Below are 19,491 nucleotides of genomic sequence, written 5' to 3'. Positions count from 1 at the left end.
GGAGACTTTTGTTTTATCCAATTTAACCAATATTGTCAATCCTTAAATAGATGTTTTACGTATTGAAGTTTTTCTAAGGTACATTAAATTACATTCGGGGCTTTGCTATTTTGCTGATGACTTGAGCTATAGCTTGCAGTTGCTGAAGAGTGTAAGACAAAGTGGTTCTGTGGGGGCTTCTCATCAAAAACAGCTCTTACTGAATTAAGGAGCATGCCATATCAAAGGAATTTCAAACCTTTTTGAAATGGACATGGGATGCTATGTATCAGATACTCACAGGACGACCTCCACATGGTCCAAAGCCCACTGATCATGACCTGTTCCATTGTGGCGTGGTTGCCACCAGCGCAATAAAACTCCTTTCATCCGTGCCTCCCTGGAGCACAGAAGGACAAAGCGATTATACACTAGGAAACAGAACTTTCTGGTATGGGACTTCTAGACTTCAAATATTATAATAAGCTGATCTAAATCAACAAAACTTTGGGCATAGAATTCAGATTTGCTTAGGTCATAGTTCTCATGTAAGCAGCATTAAATTTTATTGGCTACTCAAGAACTTGTAAAACTTCTCCATCTCTATTCCTCCTTCCCCTCACCCCAGTAGGGCCTGGAAGAGCACCATATTTGGTCACAAACATGAAGTGCTTTCTGTGTGACAGGCACTGTGCTAGAAGGTAGGCCTACATTGTGAAGCAAAACTGATATGACTGCTTATCCTCAGTCATTTTTCAAACTAGCATACCCAGCAGAAAATATACAATGTTTTCTTTTTCTTTTTGATACAGGGTCTCACTCTGTTGCCCTGGCTAGAGTGCCTTGGCGTCAGCGTAGCTCACAACAACCTCAAATTCCTGGGCACAAGCAATCCTGCCTCAGCCTCCCGAGTAGCTGAGACTACAGGTATGCGCCACCATGTCTGGCTAATTTTTCTGTTTTTTATAGAGACAGGGTCTTGCTCTTGCTGGTCTCAAACTCCTGATCTCAAGCAATCCTCCCCACCTCAGCCTCCCAAAGTGCTAGGATTACTGGCAGGAGCCACCATACCCGACCTAAAAAGGCTGTTTTCTAAAGGACTAGAAATACTGGTTAAAGGAAGGGACATATGCAAAGAGTGCTTTTCATTTTGTTGTTATTCTCCATTTCCTTTTTTCCGTATTCCTTGCTATAATATTTGCCTCTTGTCCTAATAGAAAACAGTAACACAACTTTGGAGATCTAGGTTAGTCTTTGTTTTGTGGTATTGGTCCAGTAACTTCACCCAACTTCTACCTCAAACTCTGTGATTCCCAGGGATTGTGCATGAGACCACGCCTTTCCAGTCAGGCCACTTACAGAGGGACATTATAAGACACTCTCTGAGCTTGTGTGAAGTCCTTTGGCTGGTGCTGAGCAATGACATGCCAGGTGATCCCGTTGTTGACGCTGTACTGCAGCAGCACGGCCTTGTCCACAGCATGGGGGCCACTCAGGTCACTGTTGCAGCTGTCCGTCTGGGCCGTGCTCCCAATTTGCAAAACAAACATGATTTTGCTGAAAAATACAGAGTAAGTCATCTTTCAGCAAAAGTCAGGAAGTATTAAAGGAGTTATACTTCCTTAATTTTTTCTTGTTCCTAAAGTCCACAATTTCCAAGTTCATCATATAGTAAAAATAGAAGCGAGTGTTACAGCTCTTTTAGAATTTATCTAGCATGTTTTCCAGTTTTCATCAGAAAATCTATAATCATAATAATAATGATAAACAAAAACCAGAAGCAACCAGCTTTATGGTTAAATCACATTAATAAATTTATATTATCGTTTACATTATACATATGAGAATAACATCAGAAGGCTGGTTTTTTACACAAAGAAAACAATTTTAACTTTCAAAGATGTGTCCTCTTTTCATGATGCTGGAAACCTTGTAAAGTATTTCATCTAAAACACCTTCTATTCTCTAAAAGGTAACATGGGCCAAACAGTTGAGGACATGAAGACAACAAGGAATACAGCCACAATATTTATGCTACATACTTTTTACAAATAGCTCTGAGCTGAATGCATCTGGACAAGGATAAATATCTATTTTAGAAAAGGCTGTCTGGAGATTGAGCTGAGGGGAAACTGAATTAGGACATGCAAGCCCTGGACCATGTCTGCTATTCACTTTGATATGCTCTCTTGCTTTTCACAGGCATCCTTGCCCTTAGGAGATACAGCTTTAGACAGAGGAAATATATCCTCATAAGATTCCTCGTGTTGACAGAGTGCCCCATTTAGAGTAGACAGTTGAATAAAGAACTGGACTTATAAATGCATAAATTAATTTAAAACAGTTACTTATACAACATGCTATGCAACTATTAACTAAGCACCTAGTTGAAGCTGTCAAGGACATTAGGTTGTCTCTAGATTAAGTATATGTTTTTGGTAGGGAAAAAATGGAGATGGGTAAATACTGCTTGTAGCATTCCATGGTTTCCATACAGGAATTAATTTTATTACATTTTCATTTTTTATCATATTAAGGGCCCCCAAAACTGCCTTTCTGCTTCTGAAAATATATTACTAATATTTTCCGCAGTGAAGAGCTTCCAGTAAACATCATATTCTCATTAGCCAAACATCTATTTCTCAAATGCCGTGAGAGCTACTGAACATTTTTCAGAATTCAGTGACTACTCTAGAATAGTACTTTGCAAGCTTTCTAAAGCCTTGTAATCTTTTCTTGACTTATGCAGAAAAAAAGCTGAGTTTGCTCTGGCTAAGGTGGCAGAGCTGGGAAGGGCAGGTGGGGAAGGAAATAAATCCTCCTTACGTTTCTCTGTCTCTTCCCTAGTCCATTTGCAGGGTCTCTGTCCACTCTACTCTGCATTACCCTCCACCTCCTGTAGCATGCGAATTTTTAAAGATTTTTATCCATTCATCCATCCATACTTCATTTCTATTATTGTATTTATTAATACATATGCTAAATACAGGCATATGGTTGCATTGCTATAAATCTACTTCACATACACATTCATATTTACATTCTTGCCTGTGGCCAATATTAAATTATCTATATGGATGATCCCTAGCCAATATTTTATATTTGGCCATTTTTCTGGGCTTATGCCTGTGTCATCACCACTCAGGCAGTGTGTGAAGAAATAGAAAGCAACTCTATAATAAATTTAAGCAAAGCATGATTCTGAGTTGTGAAAACACACAATGCTGCCTTGTACCAAATTCAAATGATGGTTATTTTTCCACTGCTTAGTGACATCTGTGCCGTGAGGTTCATGATCATATCCACAGATAGTGGACAATAACTGAGCTTGTGACCAATTCTACAACACAGAGGTTTGATTACCTTGCTCTAGTGAGATCCAGAGGCTTGGTAGCAGCTTGCCTGATCTGACAGCCGTTAAAATAGAGCGAGTCTCCATGGGCGTAGGGTGCCAGCTGCCCACAGCCGCTGCCTATTACTCCACCTTGAATGGTCTCCCAGTTTGCCTCAGTGACTCTTGCTGACTCAAAATTATCTTTAATATAACTAGGAAGATCATGATTGAAAACAGAACAATCATCGCCTAGAGGGAAAGAAATAATCACAGAAATTGAACTGGAACAAGCAGAATCATCAAAGATTAAGAACAGTATTCAAGTTCAGATTTTAGCCATTGTTATTACTGTAAGAGTGGCAAAATATCAAGCAGAGGTAGACTCCCAGAAATAAATGTTTCTCTTTTGTTTTGGCAATCATTGGCTGACATTGTTGAAAAAAATCCCATTATCTTTGAGTCAGTGTTTACTAAAATATGTAGGTGCTCATGTACTTATTGCTTGTGTAACTCTGTTGCTTAAATACCACAGCATCTGTCTGAGACTTGAATGTGTACCACTGATGGGTCTCAGTAAGGAGCTCTCACCCTGGCATGAGAGGCCACTCTAACTTGTGATTTCCTAGCATGATTTTTTAGTAGAAAATAAGATAAGTCATGTTCTTGTTCTTCTTCCAGCTCTACACTTGGTGATTGTTCAGAGCAGAGTCTATATCTTAATTCATTGTTGGATTTCAGCACCTAGCATGATAATTAGCATATATAAGATGTTCAGTACTGAAGCTGGGATAAATAAATGAATAATGAGTAGATTGGAAGTTTCTCTCAGAGACCACTGAGCTGCAATCCTGGCATTTAGGGAAGACACTCTATTAGCAAATGTGTATGTGCTTGCATTTCCCCTAGATTTAATCAGTACATCTTTTCTACATGTTCATAATAGTTTAAAATCAAAAGGCCATAGTTCTGTTGGATCAGGGGAGAGGGAAAATTCCAGGCATCTAGGATTCTTTGTGAGACATTTGATTTATTCATTTGCCTAAAGTTAAAATTCTCAAGCTGATATGCAGACAGACACAGCTGGTCTCAGTGGCAGTGATACCAGGGCAGAAAAGAGATGCTAAGTAATTTCTAATGCCAGAGATGTGCAGCAGTCTGCGTTAATCATATTCATTTCATTTGGAGGCAAGGAAATAGCATCAACTAAGAAGTCTGAATAGATCCCACTCCAGAATTCAAATATATGGACTCTTGAATTGTATACTTGGGGTAAGTTGTATAATTGTGTTCCTGTTTGGATAAAACTCTCAGCTATGAATGAGCCAAGCAAGGCTTCTTGGAAAGAACAACTTGAGTACTGGTCTTTCTGAAATTTACTATCTGTGTGACCTTAGGAAAGTCACTTAACCTCCCTGAATCTCAGTTTCTTTATCTGTAAAGTGGGAATGATTATATTAACCATAGATAAGTTATGGGGATATCATAAATACTAAAAGACTCTGAATTGAATGAATTGGTGTAAGTAGCAAAGCATAAGGCAATGTAAGGATTCATTCAAAGAAGATATAGTAGCATCGCTATATGCCAAGTATTAGGCTACGAGGATATAATGGTAATTATGTAAAGTGAACTTTGTAATGAAAGAGGCTGAAACCTGTTGGAAACATTGTATCAAAGAAAAGCAGGCCTGCAGGCCTTCTAACAGGCTGACAGAGCAATTTTCTATCATTTAAGGGGTTGAGTAGATACTGTCCCAAATATATACTGACACTCAAGCAGAAAGAGTATATTTTTTGAGTCATGAAGGTTGTCTTGTGTGTCAGAACCACCTGGGAAACAGAACATCTTTAGTAGTCTCAAGATATTCTGTGTCTTGGGAGAACAATGACAGTTACTGTTGGAAGAGGTGGAGGAAGGATGGATACTGGCAAAGTATTCAGGCATGGGCAGCTAGGTGAGGAGGGAGAGCACCCAGAAGCAGAAATAAGTGTTGGGGGTGTGGGTTGGGGCGGAGAGTTATATGGAAGATGCGGAATGTGAAGTACTATAGCATATCCTGAGTGGATTTATCTGGATTTATATTTACCTATAAATATAAATTTATATTAATAGAATATCCTGAATATATTTAAATCTGTGTTTTGTTTTGTTTTTTCCCTTTAAAGACAGGGCCCACTCTGTTGCCCAGGGTGGAGTGCAGTGGCACAATCACAGCTCACTGTAATGTGGAACTGGGCCCAGGTGATCCTCCTGCCTCATCCTCCCAAGTCGCTAAGACTATAGGTGCATACTACCACACCAGCTATTTTTTAAATTTTGTGTAGAGATGGGGACTTGCAATGTTGCCTAGGCTGGTCTCGACCTTCTGGCCTCCCTTAAGTGATCCTCTTGCCTTGGCCTCCCAAAGTGCTGAGATTAAAGGTGTGAGTCATTGCACCTGGTCTAAATCTGTTATTTTTAAAAATACTTTCAGGAACATAGCATTGAACTATGCTTTATAATTTGTTCCAGAGATAAATACGAAGTGATCAAGAAGTGTATTTTTCTCATAGCCCTCAGGGTGGAGTTTCTCTCCATCTCTGAGTGGACTTTTGTACACGTCTCCTGTATCAACACCAACAGCCAGGATTCAGACCTTGGAAACTCTCATCGCAGATGCAGATGGCGCCAGTGGTGCAGTATCCATGCCCACTGCAGAGCTTGGGGCAAGCTTCTCCGATGTACACGTGGTCAATTGCCCAGCTCTGCTTCTCAGTTTCTTCTCCCTTCTGGATCCAGCGGAACTGTGTTGCACTGAAAGCCCCACGGAGAGCAGAAGACATTCAGTAGGTTATTATTTCCTGCCTGCAGCCTCTGGGGATGGGGACTATTTCTGAGAAAAGGGCTTCCCAAACTTCTTCCTGAAGCACCCTGCTGGCAGAGGTTAGTGAACTTGTATCCTTCAGACTCTGGGAGTATAACCCAAAATGCCGATTTGGAAGCTTATATCGTCCCTGAAAATTTTATGTGGATTTTCTATTCTATTCCATAATAAATCTATGTCCATTCTTCCTATGGAGGTGTATCATTTTCCAAAGCTTTGAGTAAACTGGATGCTGCTCTAGGAAGATGGCTCTCCATTGTGTGAGCCCTGCTCACCACAGAGAGTATTTGTATCTGGATGAGAAGCGCAGCTGTTGGGAGAGCAGAACGCTGAGGGACAGCCAGTGCCAGCTCCAGGCTTTGGGTCTGTCTTTCAGGGCCTGTGACTGAGTTTGGCATATGCCATGGTATTTAGTCAAAAGAAAATCTGAGATCTATGAATTACTCACAGATAAACTCCTATTTCTTCTTGGGACATGCAATTACCATTTGGGGACATGGGTTGGTGAGAAGAGGGAGAGAAGGGAAGGGCACTCGGGCTGCATAAAGCTCTGGCTCACTTATCAGTGGTTTTCAGCTCACTGCACGAACTCTGGAGATACTGCCAGATAATCCCACAGTCGACCATAATGTGCAGCCTACCTGGAGGAGACATGGTCGGGCAGCTGGATGGTGATCCTCTTCCAGCTTGAGCTGTTGACAGCATTGTAGATGGTGGCTTCATGGAACTGGAAGGGGGAGCAGCCAATGCTGTTGGAGGAGGAAGGCAGGCACTGGGTCTGCACGAGCTGCCAGGAGTCGGACCTGCAGAAACCAAAAGGCTGTGCTGGACCAATCATACGCGGAACGTAGAGTCTTTCCAATGTCAAGGTAATGCCTTAGGGTTGGGTTAAATTAAGATCTTTTTATGGGAATTTCCTGTTTCCTATACATACTTATAATTATAGATTATAAAAGGAAAAATTAAAAATAATTTCTCATAAGACATATTTTGACTAAGCACACTGATATATTCACAGACAACAGAATAAAATAATGGCATGCATGGCGGTGAATTCCAGTGGCTTCCTCCTACTGAAATTGTTACTAGAAATATACCTGGAGTCAATTAACAAAATTGTCTGCCTACCCAAACTTAATATAATTAGTTTTTAAAAGTGGTGGTGGGAGATAGGGCTATCAAAACCCTAATAAGGTAACTGTACTTTGTCAGACTTCTAGCTAATAATGCTACTATGCTTTAGGAGATATGACTCTGGCTCAAGCATTATTCAGATCTTTCATTGATTACAATTTTTATTAGGGTTGGTTGAAAATAAGCAACATGAATAAAGAGAGTTCTACTTTGAGGACAAATGTGGTGCCTTATTTTAAAATACAAAGTTTCTTGGCTGCAGCCTTGTATGAAAATGGAATTTTCTTGGTTTGAAGGAAAAATTTGACAATATGACATATGTATAAATTTTACACAAATGAAATTTATCTAAAAATACACACAAACCTCCACTTCTAATATACAAAGTTACCTTTTGGATTGTGTGTTCAAGTTTGGAGAAAATGTAAAAAATTATTTCACGAACCTTGCATCCTTGGTGTATTCCAGCATTACGGAATGAAGGTCACCACAAGAAGTGGCTTCACAACCCACCACAATCTAGAAAAAACAAACAGTCAATACACAGGTAAGATAAAATGACATCTGATATCATTAGTTAGAAATCCTATCTCTTTCCATTATGACTCTGATTGGTAGTCAAGAAATATTTCGAGAAGTTTTTATAGAGCAGCCTGCTGGGACACTAAGAATGCATTGGTTTGAGTCCTGTGAAAGACATACAATTTTGCATGGAGATGAGAATTAAGGTTTTAAAAGGTACTATTTCTATTTACTCAATTAGTATAATATATTAATTCCAAATTTGGGTAAAACAAATTGGCCAAAGGAAAAAACAAGGTAATATGAGGAGAATTTATGGAAAGAAACTGAAAGTTGGCAGACCCTGAGCTGTAATCTGAGGTGTTTGTCCTTAATTTGGTAAGCAATGGAGAGCCATGAAAATTTAAGAGCAGTGGAAGTGTGAGCTCAGACTTGTACTTTGTAAAGATCAATCTGACTGTGATATCAAATTTTGGACAGACAGAAATGGGGAGAGACTAGGGTGAAAAGAGGAGTACTTAGTTGGCTATTGACTTAATTAGGGCCAGAATAGATGTGGTAATAACTGCAAACAGAAGATTCGATGGATACCAGGAACACTAGAAATTAGAATTAAAAGGGTACGATAATGTATTAGATGTAAAAAGTGAAAACTCAAAGACTAATTAAACATTTCCATCTAGTTACTAGGTGAAAGGTGGTGCCAGCCACAGAAATAGGAAAATCAGAAAGAGGCATTTGTTTGGAGAGGGAAGATACTAAGTTCACTGTTAGACCTATTGAGTTGAGGTGCCAGTGAACAAAGGTGTAGAAATGTGCAGAAGCTATTAACAATGCTGAATTAATTGTTAATGAGCCAGTCAAGGTTGGATTGCAGATTTGAGATTTGCTCTTCAAGGTATGACACTTGAAGTCAGAGAACTGGATAAAATGCCTGACGGTGAGAATGTCTACAGAAGGAAGAGAAAGTTGATATGTACTGAGAAATGCTGACACACAGAGAGTTGAGAGAAGAAAAGCCCCAAAAGAGAGATAGAAGTAGATATCAAAGAGGCAAGGGGAGAACCAGTGGAGAACCCAGAAGCCAAGGGGAAGAAGAATTTCACAGGCTGGAGAGGGCAAGGACAACAGCATCAAACGGTCCAGAGAGGAACCAAGTGATGAGCAATGGGCGGAAGCCACTGGGTGTGGTGTGTGGCAAGTCCATGGTGGCTTCCCAGAGCCCAGTTTTAGTGATACTTTAATTGGTAAATTTCTGAGGACAAACTTTTTTCTAAACAAATTGACGTGGTTAGAGAAGGAAATACCAGTTGCTTCAGATCTGGGTTGACAGAAGCAGCCAAAGAGAAGGCCCCAATCAACTCAATCAATCAAGTAGGATGCCTTTGATACAGGCCACAGTGTGGGCCTGGTAGAGGGAAAGAAAACTTTCACTCTTAAGGGACAGGGCATGGAAATAGGGGTGGAATAACAACACTGCACATGACCTTGTATGGCCTTCATGTCACTAAGTTAAGAATAGTCCCGAGGCAGTGGTAGCATTCGGGAGGAGCTTGCCTCACCCTCCAGTTTTGGAAGGAGAGTTTAACATACAGTCAAGGCAAAAAGCAAATTCATTTTTATTTCCGCTAATAAGGATTCTTACTATTAACCATCATTGTAGTACATTTTAAAAAACAAGGGCATTAGAATAAGTAATGTCTTTAAAATGACCTAGTAATAAACTGCATTTCTGTACGTAATGCCTTTTTTTAAAAAGTATATTTTGCAATAGAAAGATATCAGTTGACATGGCTTTATCTTCCTCTGAGTGTCTGACTGTTAATCACCTGTTATACCTTACCTTCCATCCTTCTATATGAATAAAATATACAGTTTAAAAGATTTGAGAGTCCCCTATAATTCTTTGAAGGTTTGGGAAATCCCAGCTGGGCTGATATACAGGTTTGTGAAGTTGAAGACAAAGGAAAAGAGAAAGATATACTGAAAAAGAACAGATGAAGAAGCAAATGGCTTGCTGCATGTAATAGGCTTAGAGTAAGAGACAGAGAAATAGGGGTAGGGTGGACAGACACAGAGAGAGATGGGGGGAAGGGAGAGAGAACTGTACAATATAAAAAAGGAGATAGAGTTACAGAGAGCTAGAAGTAGGCAGAGATTCCTAGTTGAGCTTTTAATTTACAGGGTTTGGGAAACCGAAATCAAGATTACAATATGAGATATAACAGTTACATTTCTTGCTATGTCCCAACATATTCAGAGATTTTTATCTATGCTCAAATATCGAATAAAGGCCTTTGCAAAAGATTACCTGTTTTATTCATAAGTCTCTTTTAATGAATGTAATCAATCATTTCCTTAGAGTTATTTCAATAAACATTCTCCCCCACCCTCCAAATGTAATGTCACATTCTGTTTTGAAGAGCCACTTCCCCTTACTTTAAACTGCATCATGTATCCTGGCTGTATGATGAGTTCTCGGGAGGACAGAGCATTGTGAGTCTTGTCCTTCTTTTTATTTGGCCAGTAGAGGTGGAAGGATGGATTGCCACAGAATCCTGCAGTCCTTACTGCATTAGGGTAAAAACTCCAGTTTTCTTCATGGGAAGTGCCTTCTGTTAAGATTAATTGGAAGCAATATGGCATGTTATTCTCTTGAACTGATTGGTTGAATTACTTAAATGTTTATGCTCTAGCTTTTTGCTTACTCTTTAGGATTGATTTTTATCTTATTTAACTGGTATAATGTATGCATCTAAGCTGAGAGATCAAATTTAGAAAAGATTATTAAATGCTAGTGTAATGATCACCCCACTTTTAAAATGTAATTGCTAGTCTGGGTAACTTACCATTACAAAGTGTACCATTTTGGCATACTTTGGAAGCCAGTGCATTGTGCATCTCTGTGACACAGAAATTACTAAGGAGACTAAAATTATTTTGGGGCATTCAAATTTCAAATTACATTTAAAGCTAGACATTTTGTCTTTAACAGGATTTATTCTCAGTTGACATTTTAACCAGCATCCAACTTTGAAGATTTATAAGCCACTGAACAAAATAATAGCTAACATGTGTTGAACAGGAGTATGTGCTGACACTCTTAAAAATGCTTTTGATATACTAACTCATCTGAAGACATAAGCAGACAAAAGGCTCACAGCAAAGAAAACTGTTCAATGTCTTGTTTCTTACCATCATCAAAAGTGTCCACCAATTGACTGGGATTGATTTCTGCTCCGCCAATCAAAATGTTGTCTAGTGCCCACTGAGCACGCTCCACCCCGGAGACGACAATTCCATTGCTGATCACAAAAGGCTGCCACCAGCGAAGTCGAGTTGTGTTGGTGAGGGCCTCCTCAGGAAGAAGTATGTAGTCGTGTCTAACAGAAATGTATTTCTGGTAATCCATTTCATGCAGCAAAGTCCAAGTAATTCCTAAAATAACAAACACAACAACACAGTAATATATCTGAGACAGCCCCTGCCCCAATAAACCACCAGTATACTGCAGATACTATAAGCTTCCCAAAGAAATTTACAGCCAGGAAATGAGAATGGATTTTGCTGACTTGACATTAGATATTCACCACTTACAAACAAGTTTCACTTTGAGGCTGATGCTATTTAGAAATACTTGGCCAAAATAAAAACACCAAAGTAAAAATGATATATTTTTTGCTTTTAAAATTTAGCTCTAGATTTTATATGCATAAATAATGAATACATCCATGTTTTGCATGTTTCTAGACAATAACTTCCAGTATTTAAAAAATATAGCTATTATAATTTTATGTAGTTTCTAATTAGTTGGACTAGTATGAGGGTTATCTCTTATTGTTTGATAATACTGCAGGTGGGATATTTAAATTACTTAAGAAAACATCTTCAAATACCTTAAAATACTTCAGGATCATCTATCTATCAACTAGTTATTAAGAATGATATCTATCTGCTAAAGCAGATATTCTAAAGACATCATGGCATTACGCGTCTGGTTTTTAGCTAGTCCAAAATAACAAAATAATTTTATTAAAGTACTCCATGACAGATTCATGAATTCAGATTATTTTCTTTCACAATTAATGAAATTTTTTATAGATTTTCTACAGCATTTATTAAATGCTTTCCCACACATAAGATTTTAAAAATGCTTTAAATGTTCTCAAAATGATCTTTTACTTGGAAAATCATACAAACTTTAATTCTTAATCATTCATAATCAAGCTTCAGTTAAACATAGAGGTTCTTTTCTTTTCTTTTTTTTTTAAGAGACAGAGTCTTGCTCTGTTGCCCAGGTAGGAGTAGTACAGTGGTGAAATCATAGCTCATTGTAACCTCCAACTCCTGGGCTCAAGTGATCCCCCGGCCGGCCACACCCTCCCAAAATGTTGGGATTACAGGTGTGAACTGCCATGCCCAGTCTATTTTCTTTAGTCACAAAGTCTGGAGTTTATTTCTTGTTCCCTTTTTAGGGTAGATTTTGCATAATGCAGAAGTCATATGTATGGAACATGTAATGCAAACACCATCTGTAGCTTTTTCTTTGTGACTTTTGTAATTCACATTACGAAGTCAGCAATGCTTTGCAGAATTTTCTGAGAGTGGGGGATGGAATTTGGGAATCTGCTCCCCAAGCATGGCTTTCACTCTTGCAACATGCCTCCATCAGTAGAATAGTCCAACAGCACGCCTTCCTTCCGGCAGATGGGACGATGGCAAGAGGTCATGTTGTTCTCACTACCGATGCGCCCCCAGTACTGCAGGAACCTGAACACAAGCACATATTATCCATTACAACAATTAATTGGAACAAATATTCTACTCTAGTCCTGGATAACTACTTCTTATACACATGTGTTCCTTGCTTTGGGGCCACTTTGCCACGTTGCAATAAAAATAACGAAAAATTGACTTACTTTGCACCTCTGAGATCCAAATCTTGAGTAATAGCTTGTCTCACCGTGGATCCCCCAAAATAGAGTGCAGTGTCCTCGGCAAGAATTCCACAGTCAGTGCAAGTACTTCCGCCTTCTAAGGACATCCATAAGTCAGGCTTGATTTCTTCACTGTCAAAGCGCTCCTTCAGGAAAGTCTGGAAAAAGTTAAGTGGGACGTGGTTGAAAATAACAATTTCAGATAACTGTGGAATATTTAAGGCAATATAGAGTTACATCTTGGACCTAAAAAAAATAGAGCTGATTTCAAATGCTTTCCCAAAGATGTTTAAAAAAAATATCAGGATATCTCCACAATATTCTTTTCCATCCTATATTGAAGATCATTTAAACTGCTAAAATAATGTTTAATAGTTGGAATTTAAAGTCTAGAGAAAAATCTTAAAAACAATTGTAAAGTCGAGCATAGTAACACTTCTATTTGTAAAAAGTTACTTAAGCATATACCCCCTAAATATGTATGTGTATATAGTATATAAAAGTACCATTGTAATTTATTATACTATGAAACATTCAGAAAAAATGAAAAGTTAAAGGAATAAGATAAAGTGTAAACAGATGATCGAGCACTTCCCCCCCCATCATTCCCCAGTGGATTGTCCTGGAGTGTGTGTCCCCAACTTTGGAGACTGCTTTAGGCAGCCAGGATCTTTCAGCTTCTAACACAAACACAAAGTGAACCTAGAACATCTGTATGGTTAGGCAGGGACATTTGAAACCAAAGATTTCTGTATAAAGACAAAATAAACCTTAGAAGGCAGTTTTAAGGACTTCACGTGTTCATCAGGGCCAAGTTGCAGGGTAGTGAAGAGAAGTACTCAAAGTCTGCAATAAAATATTTTCTGGGGTCTCCAGTTTATCCTTTTATTAATAACTAAGAATGATCAACAAATAGGAATAATCTATTTCCCAAAGAGAGTGGATAAAGTATTAAAGGTTTATGGCTACCTTTTATGTAAAATTAGCTTATCCTCTCATATAATAGTCAAGATCTTGATTTTTTTCTATTCATTCCGTTCATAGTACATTCATTTTGTTCATAATACAGTTTTGCATTGGGGAGAGATACAATGTTTTTTGTTTTTCTAATCAATGAAAATCTCTCATGAAAATAATTTGTTATAGTTGCAATTACAATAATTGTCTATAGAAAAACTATATTTTTTTCAGTTCTTTAGGACTGTTTTCTAGTTGTTATCTTATGGCGTAGTTGAAATGACTTAGACACTCTTTTTCTCAAACTTAGAGTATAATCAATTCTATGGTTAAAGATATGCAATTACATGTTAATCTTTCTTTACTTCACTAATGGTTAGCAAATGAATATAATTTTGTAAGTGAAGGTTTGTATATAAGAAAATAAGAGTCAGAAGAAATGTATGGTTAACCATGTAAACTCTTATTAGAAAGACTTGAATCAGACTTTATAAACTTGTACAATTCTTATCCAACTAAGGAAACCAGTAAAATTTGAATGTTCATGAAAGAAACTTGATTTTTTTTAGTTTATTAATTACCTCTGGCATATAAAGGTATATGTCTCATGTGATAACCTCGTTTGTTAACAACAGACTAACATCTTCAGATACAAGTGAGCACTGTTCCAATGTTATTTAAAATTTTTTCAATTCCAAAGTTGTTGAAGTATTGAAGAAAACAAAAATGACAGAACAGGTTTTGTTTATACTGTTTGCCTCTCATATGTTGGATATCAGTCACTTGTGCTTTTTTTTTTTTTTTAGCTCAGTCATTTTTCTGTTATAAAGATGAATGAATAGAATGCGTATATTGCAACTGTATTGGGCAACTGTATTTGCTTTGCATATTAAATAATGATGTAACAGCTAAAGCTTTCAAAAATAACCTCTCTATTAATACACAACCACATTTCAGCAGTCAACAAGTCAGAACACAGAATTTTCTGAACAAAAATTCAGGTACCGTTTAGGCCTTTTTGAAAATTTGGTCTTTGTGATAATGTATCTGTATTATTTGCTTTATTTCATAACAGCAGCAAGAGCAGTATTCTCCTTCAAATAGTGTTAATTGAAAGAGTGAAGTAAAAAAGGCTTAATATTGACTCTCAAGAATATTTTAATAGAAAAAGAGAAAACCAGTGTGTTTATAGTCTCTAGTCTATATAGCCTTAGCTTATTTTATGAATTGGATAAATTGTACTAATATGCTTGCATCTAAGAAACCTAAGACATACTTTTAAAATTTCTATTCAAAGGATTTATTTATTTCCCGGGGGACTTAAAGAGCACTGTTATAGATTATTAGTCTCACACATAAGTTGGTTCTTAAGCATGGCCTGCAACGTACTGCTTGTTTGGGGCTTTCACTTTACCTTCAGAGTGTGCGTCAAGTAGCAGTTTGGCCCGGAGTACCCTGGATCACAGATGCACTGCTCCTTTAAACAATCTCCATGGCCCCTGCAGTTGTCCAGGCATCCAGGGCCCAGGTAGAAATTATCGATTGCCCACTGCATATCCGAGTACTTCTGATAGAACCTGAACCTTACTGGACTATTGACAATGCAAAAGAAAAAATGTTAACTTTATTCAGGTCCATTTTCCTGCATGTGTATTCAGTATTCAGAGAAAAAACATTTAAGACACTCTTACTGGATGAACTGGGTTAATATTAAATAAAAAATGTTTTCTGACCACCATTATCTTCATATTTCTATTAATAGTAATGGAACTTTAAAGCTTTATATTTAAATTTTTATAATGTCTGAGCACACTTATACAACAAAATGAAAATCAGTGGAATCTTTGAGAAATAGAAATATTTTTAAATAAAAATCTGTAACTTTCATAAATCAAGTTTCGTAAGAACTAAAGTCTTGTGGTTGTGATGCAACTTAGATTCACTAATTGCATTTCTGAAATTGTACAGATGAGTGAAGCCTTTGGCAGAGCCTTGCGGGAACACACACAGCTCTCAGGTGGTTGGAAAACAGCAACTTCTGAGTTCCCTGAAGACAACCAATATTCTCAGAGTAACTATGCTAATGAGAAAACAATTTTGAAAGGATTATATTAAAGGCCAATTTTCCTGAGATCTTAATTTCATCATTGTTCTTCTCTGTCTCCTGGGGGAAAAAAGGCTCATAGTTAACCCTATATTAAAATATACCACACTATTTTGGTTTAAAGAGTTCAAAGTGTATGAAGGAACTTTCTGGACGGTGATATAAATGTTCTGTATCTTGTTATATGTGGCTGTTAACACGGGTTACACAATAATAAAAACTTATTGATCTGAATGATTAAGATATATACATTTTACTGAATGTAAATTATACCTCATTATTAAAAAAAAGAAAGAGAATGGCAGGGGGAAATAAGTCTATGACAGATGTTGTGATGGTTTTCCAGCATCCATTTTACCCCAGATAATTCATATGAAATAATCATTGTAATATAACTCCCCTAACTATTGAGTGGCTAACTTTTATCAATGGAATGAATGCATGAAGCTGCTTGTTCCGGTTCTCTTGGAAAGGAAAGGAACTCTCTTTCTCTCCCATTGGACATAGGTAAGGAAGCATTCTGCTCCACTTCTCTGGCTGCCATCTTATGTTCAATAATAGCAAAACCAGCCAGAGAGAGCTGAGGATGGTCCAGTGCTGTAGACAGCGCAGCAAAGAATAAGAGAGTAAGAAAGAACAGTGTTGTTGAAGACATCGTTGAACCTGCAAATCAACCAATCCTAGAGTCACTTATTTTTGGATTCTTTCATTATAGATATAATAAATTTTGAGCCAGTTTTAATTGAGTTTGCTATTACTGAGAGCATCCCGAGTTAGTTTTGTAGCATGTTTAGATTCATTCCAGAAAACTCTGAGTGGTCATATAGGAAATGATATCTACGGGACACTGGAAAAGCCACGTGTCAGTACCTTATTCAAAGGCTCTGTTATGTTCTAGTCATATATCAAATCTGTTTCATAAGAAGTTCTTCGTTTAGCCAGACTATATGATTAATACAGTAGAGATGCACCTGTCATTTAGACAGGTACATTCTTTAATGTATCTCTTTTCCTGATTTTACACTAGAAGAGAAATCTTTTGGAATTGCCTTACATTAGCATATCCATACACTTTCCAGAGCATGGTTTGATCACCTCTGCTCACCACTGCTCTAGGCTAATTACTTTTCACTGCAGGTACAAAACATAATTTTTTTTTTCAGACAGGGTCTCACTCTGTCACCTGGGCTACAGTGCAGTGGCATCATCATAGCTCACTGCAACCTCAAGCTCCTGGGCTCAAGTGATCCCCCTGCTGCAGCCTCCCAAGTAGCTGGGACTACAGGCACAAGCCACCACACCTGGGTAATTTTTCTATGTTTAGTAGGGATGAGGTATTGCTCTTGCTCAGGCTGTTCTTGAGCTCCTAACCTCAAGCAATCCTCCCTCCTCGGCCTCCCAAAGTGCTAGTATTACAGGTGTGAGCCACCGTGCCCGGCCCGTGCTTTGATAAGGGAAAAATGAACCCTACAAGCCACTCTTGTACAAATAGCATGAAGATTTAGGATTTGCTCCTGGCTCTGTCATGCACTGATAAAGAATGATGTGGAAAGTATGTGGTAGTCCACATCTACAAGGTTGATGAGGTCACATACACCTTTTCATCTGGCTCCAAGGCCATCACTATTAGGCTTTGTCCCTAACTGAAGACACTGAGGTGTGGAAAATGAAAGAGCCTGCCCAGGCCCACTTTGCCAAGTCTGAGGATTACTACTACTTGAGGTCTCCGGAAGTGAGCTCATCGTGGAAGTCATCATGGAAGTCACCAATTAGAGAACCTTTAGAATTAGGGAGGAAGAGAGCATTTTACATACAATTATACATAATTTCAGGCTTGACAATAGGGTCCCTAATCAACTTCTGCATGCCTGGAACTAGGCTTTATTTTAATTTTCCACTTACTTTCCCACTAAGCTTTCAGGAAGTGGGTAGGTGATCCTTTTCCACCCTTTAGTTGGAAAGAATACAGATGGCTGAGAAACACTTCCAGAGCATTTTGGGTCAGCAGGTAAGCACTGAGGGACCAGATAATTCCAGCTCACACCAAAGTCAGTAGAATACTGCACATGAATTTGATTCTGGGCGATTTTTTCAGATACTTTACATCCAACAGAGATCTAATAAACAGAAAAGCAAGATCATCAAGGTATTAAAATCACATTACATGTTTTTGCTGTAAGGACTTGGCAGCAAGAAAGCTGCTGATCACTTGCTATACACTGCACCACATTCGCCTTGTATTTCCAGATTCATTCTTTGTTCTGCTGATGGACAGGGGAAATCAACATGTTTGCCCCAGGTGACAAACTGTAGAAAGTGCCAAATAGATTGTACAGAGGGTTTGGAGAGAAGCTGAAACCTGTGCTTCTGCCATGCTGACTGATTGTCTTGGAAGGCCTGGGCCCACTCTTACAAATCGTTTGTTGTGTTAATGGTCTGGCACTTCTATCTGGCAGAACACTTAGCCAAGAAGAATTGCTAAAAGCTTTACCAATTATACTATTTTGTCCTACAATTTATGACTCTCAATAAATCACTTATAACTACAAGTAAGATGCAATGAAGTGGTAACAGAAGGTACTTTTAACAAAGTACAGCACCATTCATCGATTGAAGATAGCGATAATTGCGGCGTTTGTTGCTAATACAGTGGGATTTAGGTAGACAGAATAAATTGGGTGACAGAAAATTTTGGCCACAATATTGGGCAAAGTTGATGTTGGCACTAATGCTAATTATGCCTTTGTTTTCTATAATTCTCTTTCCCCAGAAACATCCAAATGCTCTTATGAAAAAAAAAAAAAAGTAGAAATGACCATTATAGCTTTAATCTTCTCTTAAAGAAACAATTTGCCTAAGTCATATGATGATTTAACTCTAGGAGCTGGAATCCATATCCTATGTTTTTATTATAAATATTTTGCTTTATTGGTTTTCTTTTTTTTTTTTCTTTTTTTTTTAGAGACAGGTTCTCACTCTACTGCCCAGGCTAGAGTGTACTGGCACAATCATAGCTCACTGTAACCTCAAACTTCTCAAGTGATCATCCTGCCTTAGGTACCTGAGTAGCTAGGACTACAGGTACGTACCACCATGCTCTGCTAATTTTTAAATTTTCTGTAGAGACAGGGTCTTGCTATGTTGCCCAGGCTGGTCTTGAACTCCTAGCCTCAAGTGATCCTCCCACCTCGGTCTCTGAAAGTGCTGGGATTACAGGCATGAACCACTGTGCCTGGCCTCTAACAGTGTTTAATTCTGAGCAGAAACACATTTACTCCTATAAAAGTTTCAGCTTGTAATAGTTCAGAAATAAAACAATTTTCACCATTAAGCAATATATAGTTGAGTTGTATATTACCTTAATGTTAAATTTTATTTTTCAAAGTATATACTAAGTTAATTAAATATTAGATGATCTTTGTCTCTACAATGTTTTTGATTTGTTATATTGCTAATGTTCAGTTATTTACAAAATCAAGACCGTAACATTTTCACCTTGAATTGCATAATCCAGCCCTCGGTGGGAGTCAGGTCATGGGTCACTGCATACACCTCTCGGCCATCATGACTGCCACAGATCATAACACCATCAGGGGAGTCACAGAATCTTTCTACTGTGCAATCGTCATGGAATAGCCAATGCTCATTCACTTAAAAAAAA

General features: G+C 38.0%; 1 protein-coding gene and 1 non-coding gene across 3 annotated transcripts in view; one reads left to right on the top strand and one right to left on the bottom strand.

Annotated features, from left to right (window-relative positions):
- Positions 1-19,491, bottom strand: part of RELN (reelin) — a 441,212-nt gene that overhangs the window by 10,383 nt on the left and 411,338 nt on the right. For both annotated transcript variants that reach the window (XM_045564269.1, XM_045564270.1), the window contains exons 51-63: positions 19,326-19,480; positions 17,733-17,947; positions 15,141-15,318; positions 12,752-12,927; positions 12,496-12,602; positions 11,028-11,270; positions 10,272-10,447; positions 7,756-7,829; positions 6,818-6,979; positions 5,949-6,106; positions 3,343-3,562; positions 1,339-1,536; positions 281-379 (exon numbers count right to left, since the gene is read on the bottom strand). In XM_045564269.1, coding sequence (XP_045420225.1) covers positions 281-379; positions 1,339-1,536; positions 3,343-3,562; positions 5,949-6,106; positions 6,818-6,979; positions 7,756-7,829; positions 10,272-10,447; positions 11,028-11,270; positions 12,496-12,602; positions 12,752-12,927; positions 15,141-15,318; positions 17,733-17,947; positions 19,326-19,480 — 2,161 coding nt within the window. The remainder of the gene's footprint in view (positions 1-280; positions 380-1,338; positions 1,537-3,342; positions 3,563-5,948; positions 6,107-6,817; positions 6,980-7,755; positions 7,830-10,271; positions 10,448-11,027; positions 11,271-12,495; positions 12,603-12,751; positions 12,928-15,140; positions 15,319-17,732; positions 17,948-19,325; positions 19,481-19,491) is intronic.
- Positions 1,665-1,726, top strand: LOC123647866. The gene has a single exon (XR_006738397.1). It is a non-coding gene; the product is annotated as a U7 small nuclear RNA (small nuclear RNA).

Source organism: Lemur catta, chromosome 11, assembly GCF_020740605.2.
Source record: "Lemur catta isolate mLemCat1 chromosome 11, mLemCat1.pri, whole genome shotgun sequence".
Taxonomy (NCBI): Eukaryota; Metazoa; Chordata; class Mammalia; order Primates; family Lemuridae; genus Lemur; species Lemur catta.
This window is presented reverse-complemented; position numbering and strand designations above follow the sequence as displayed.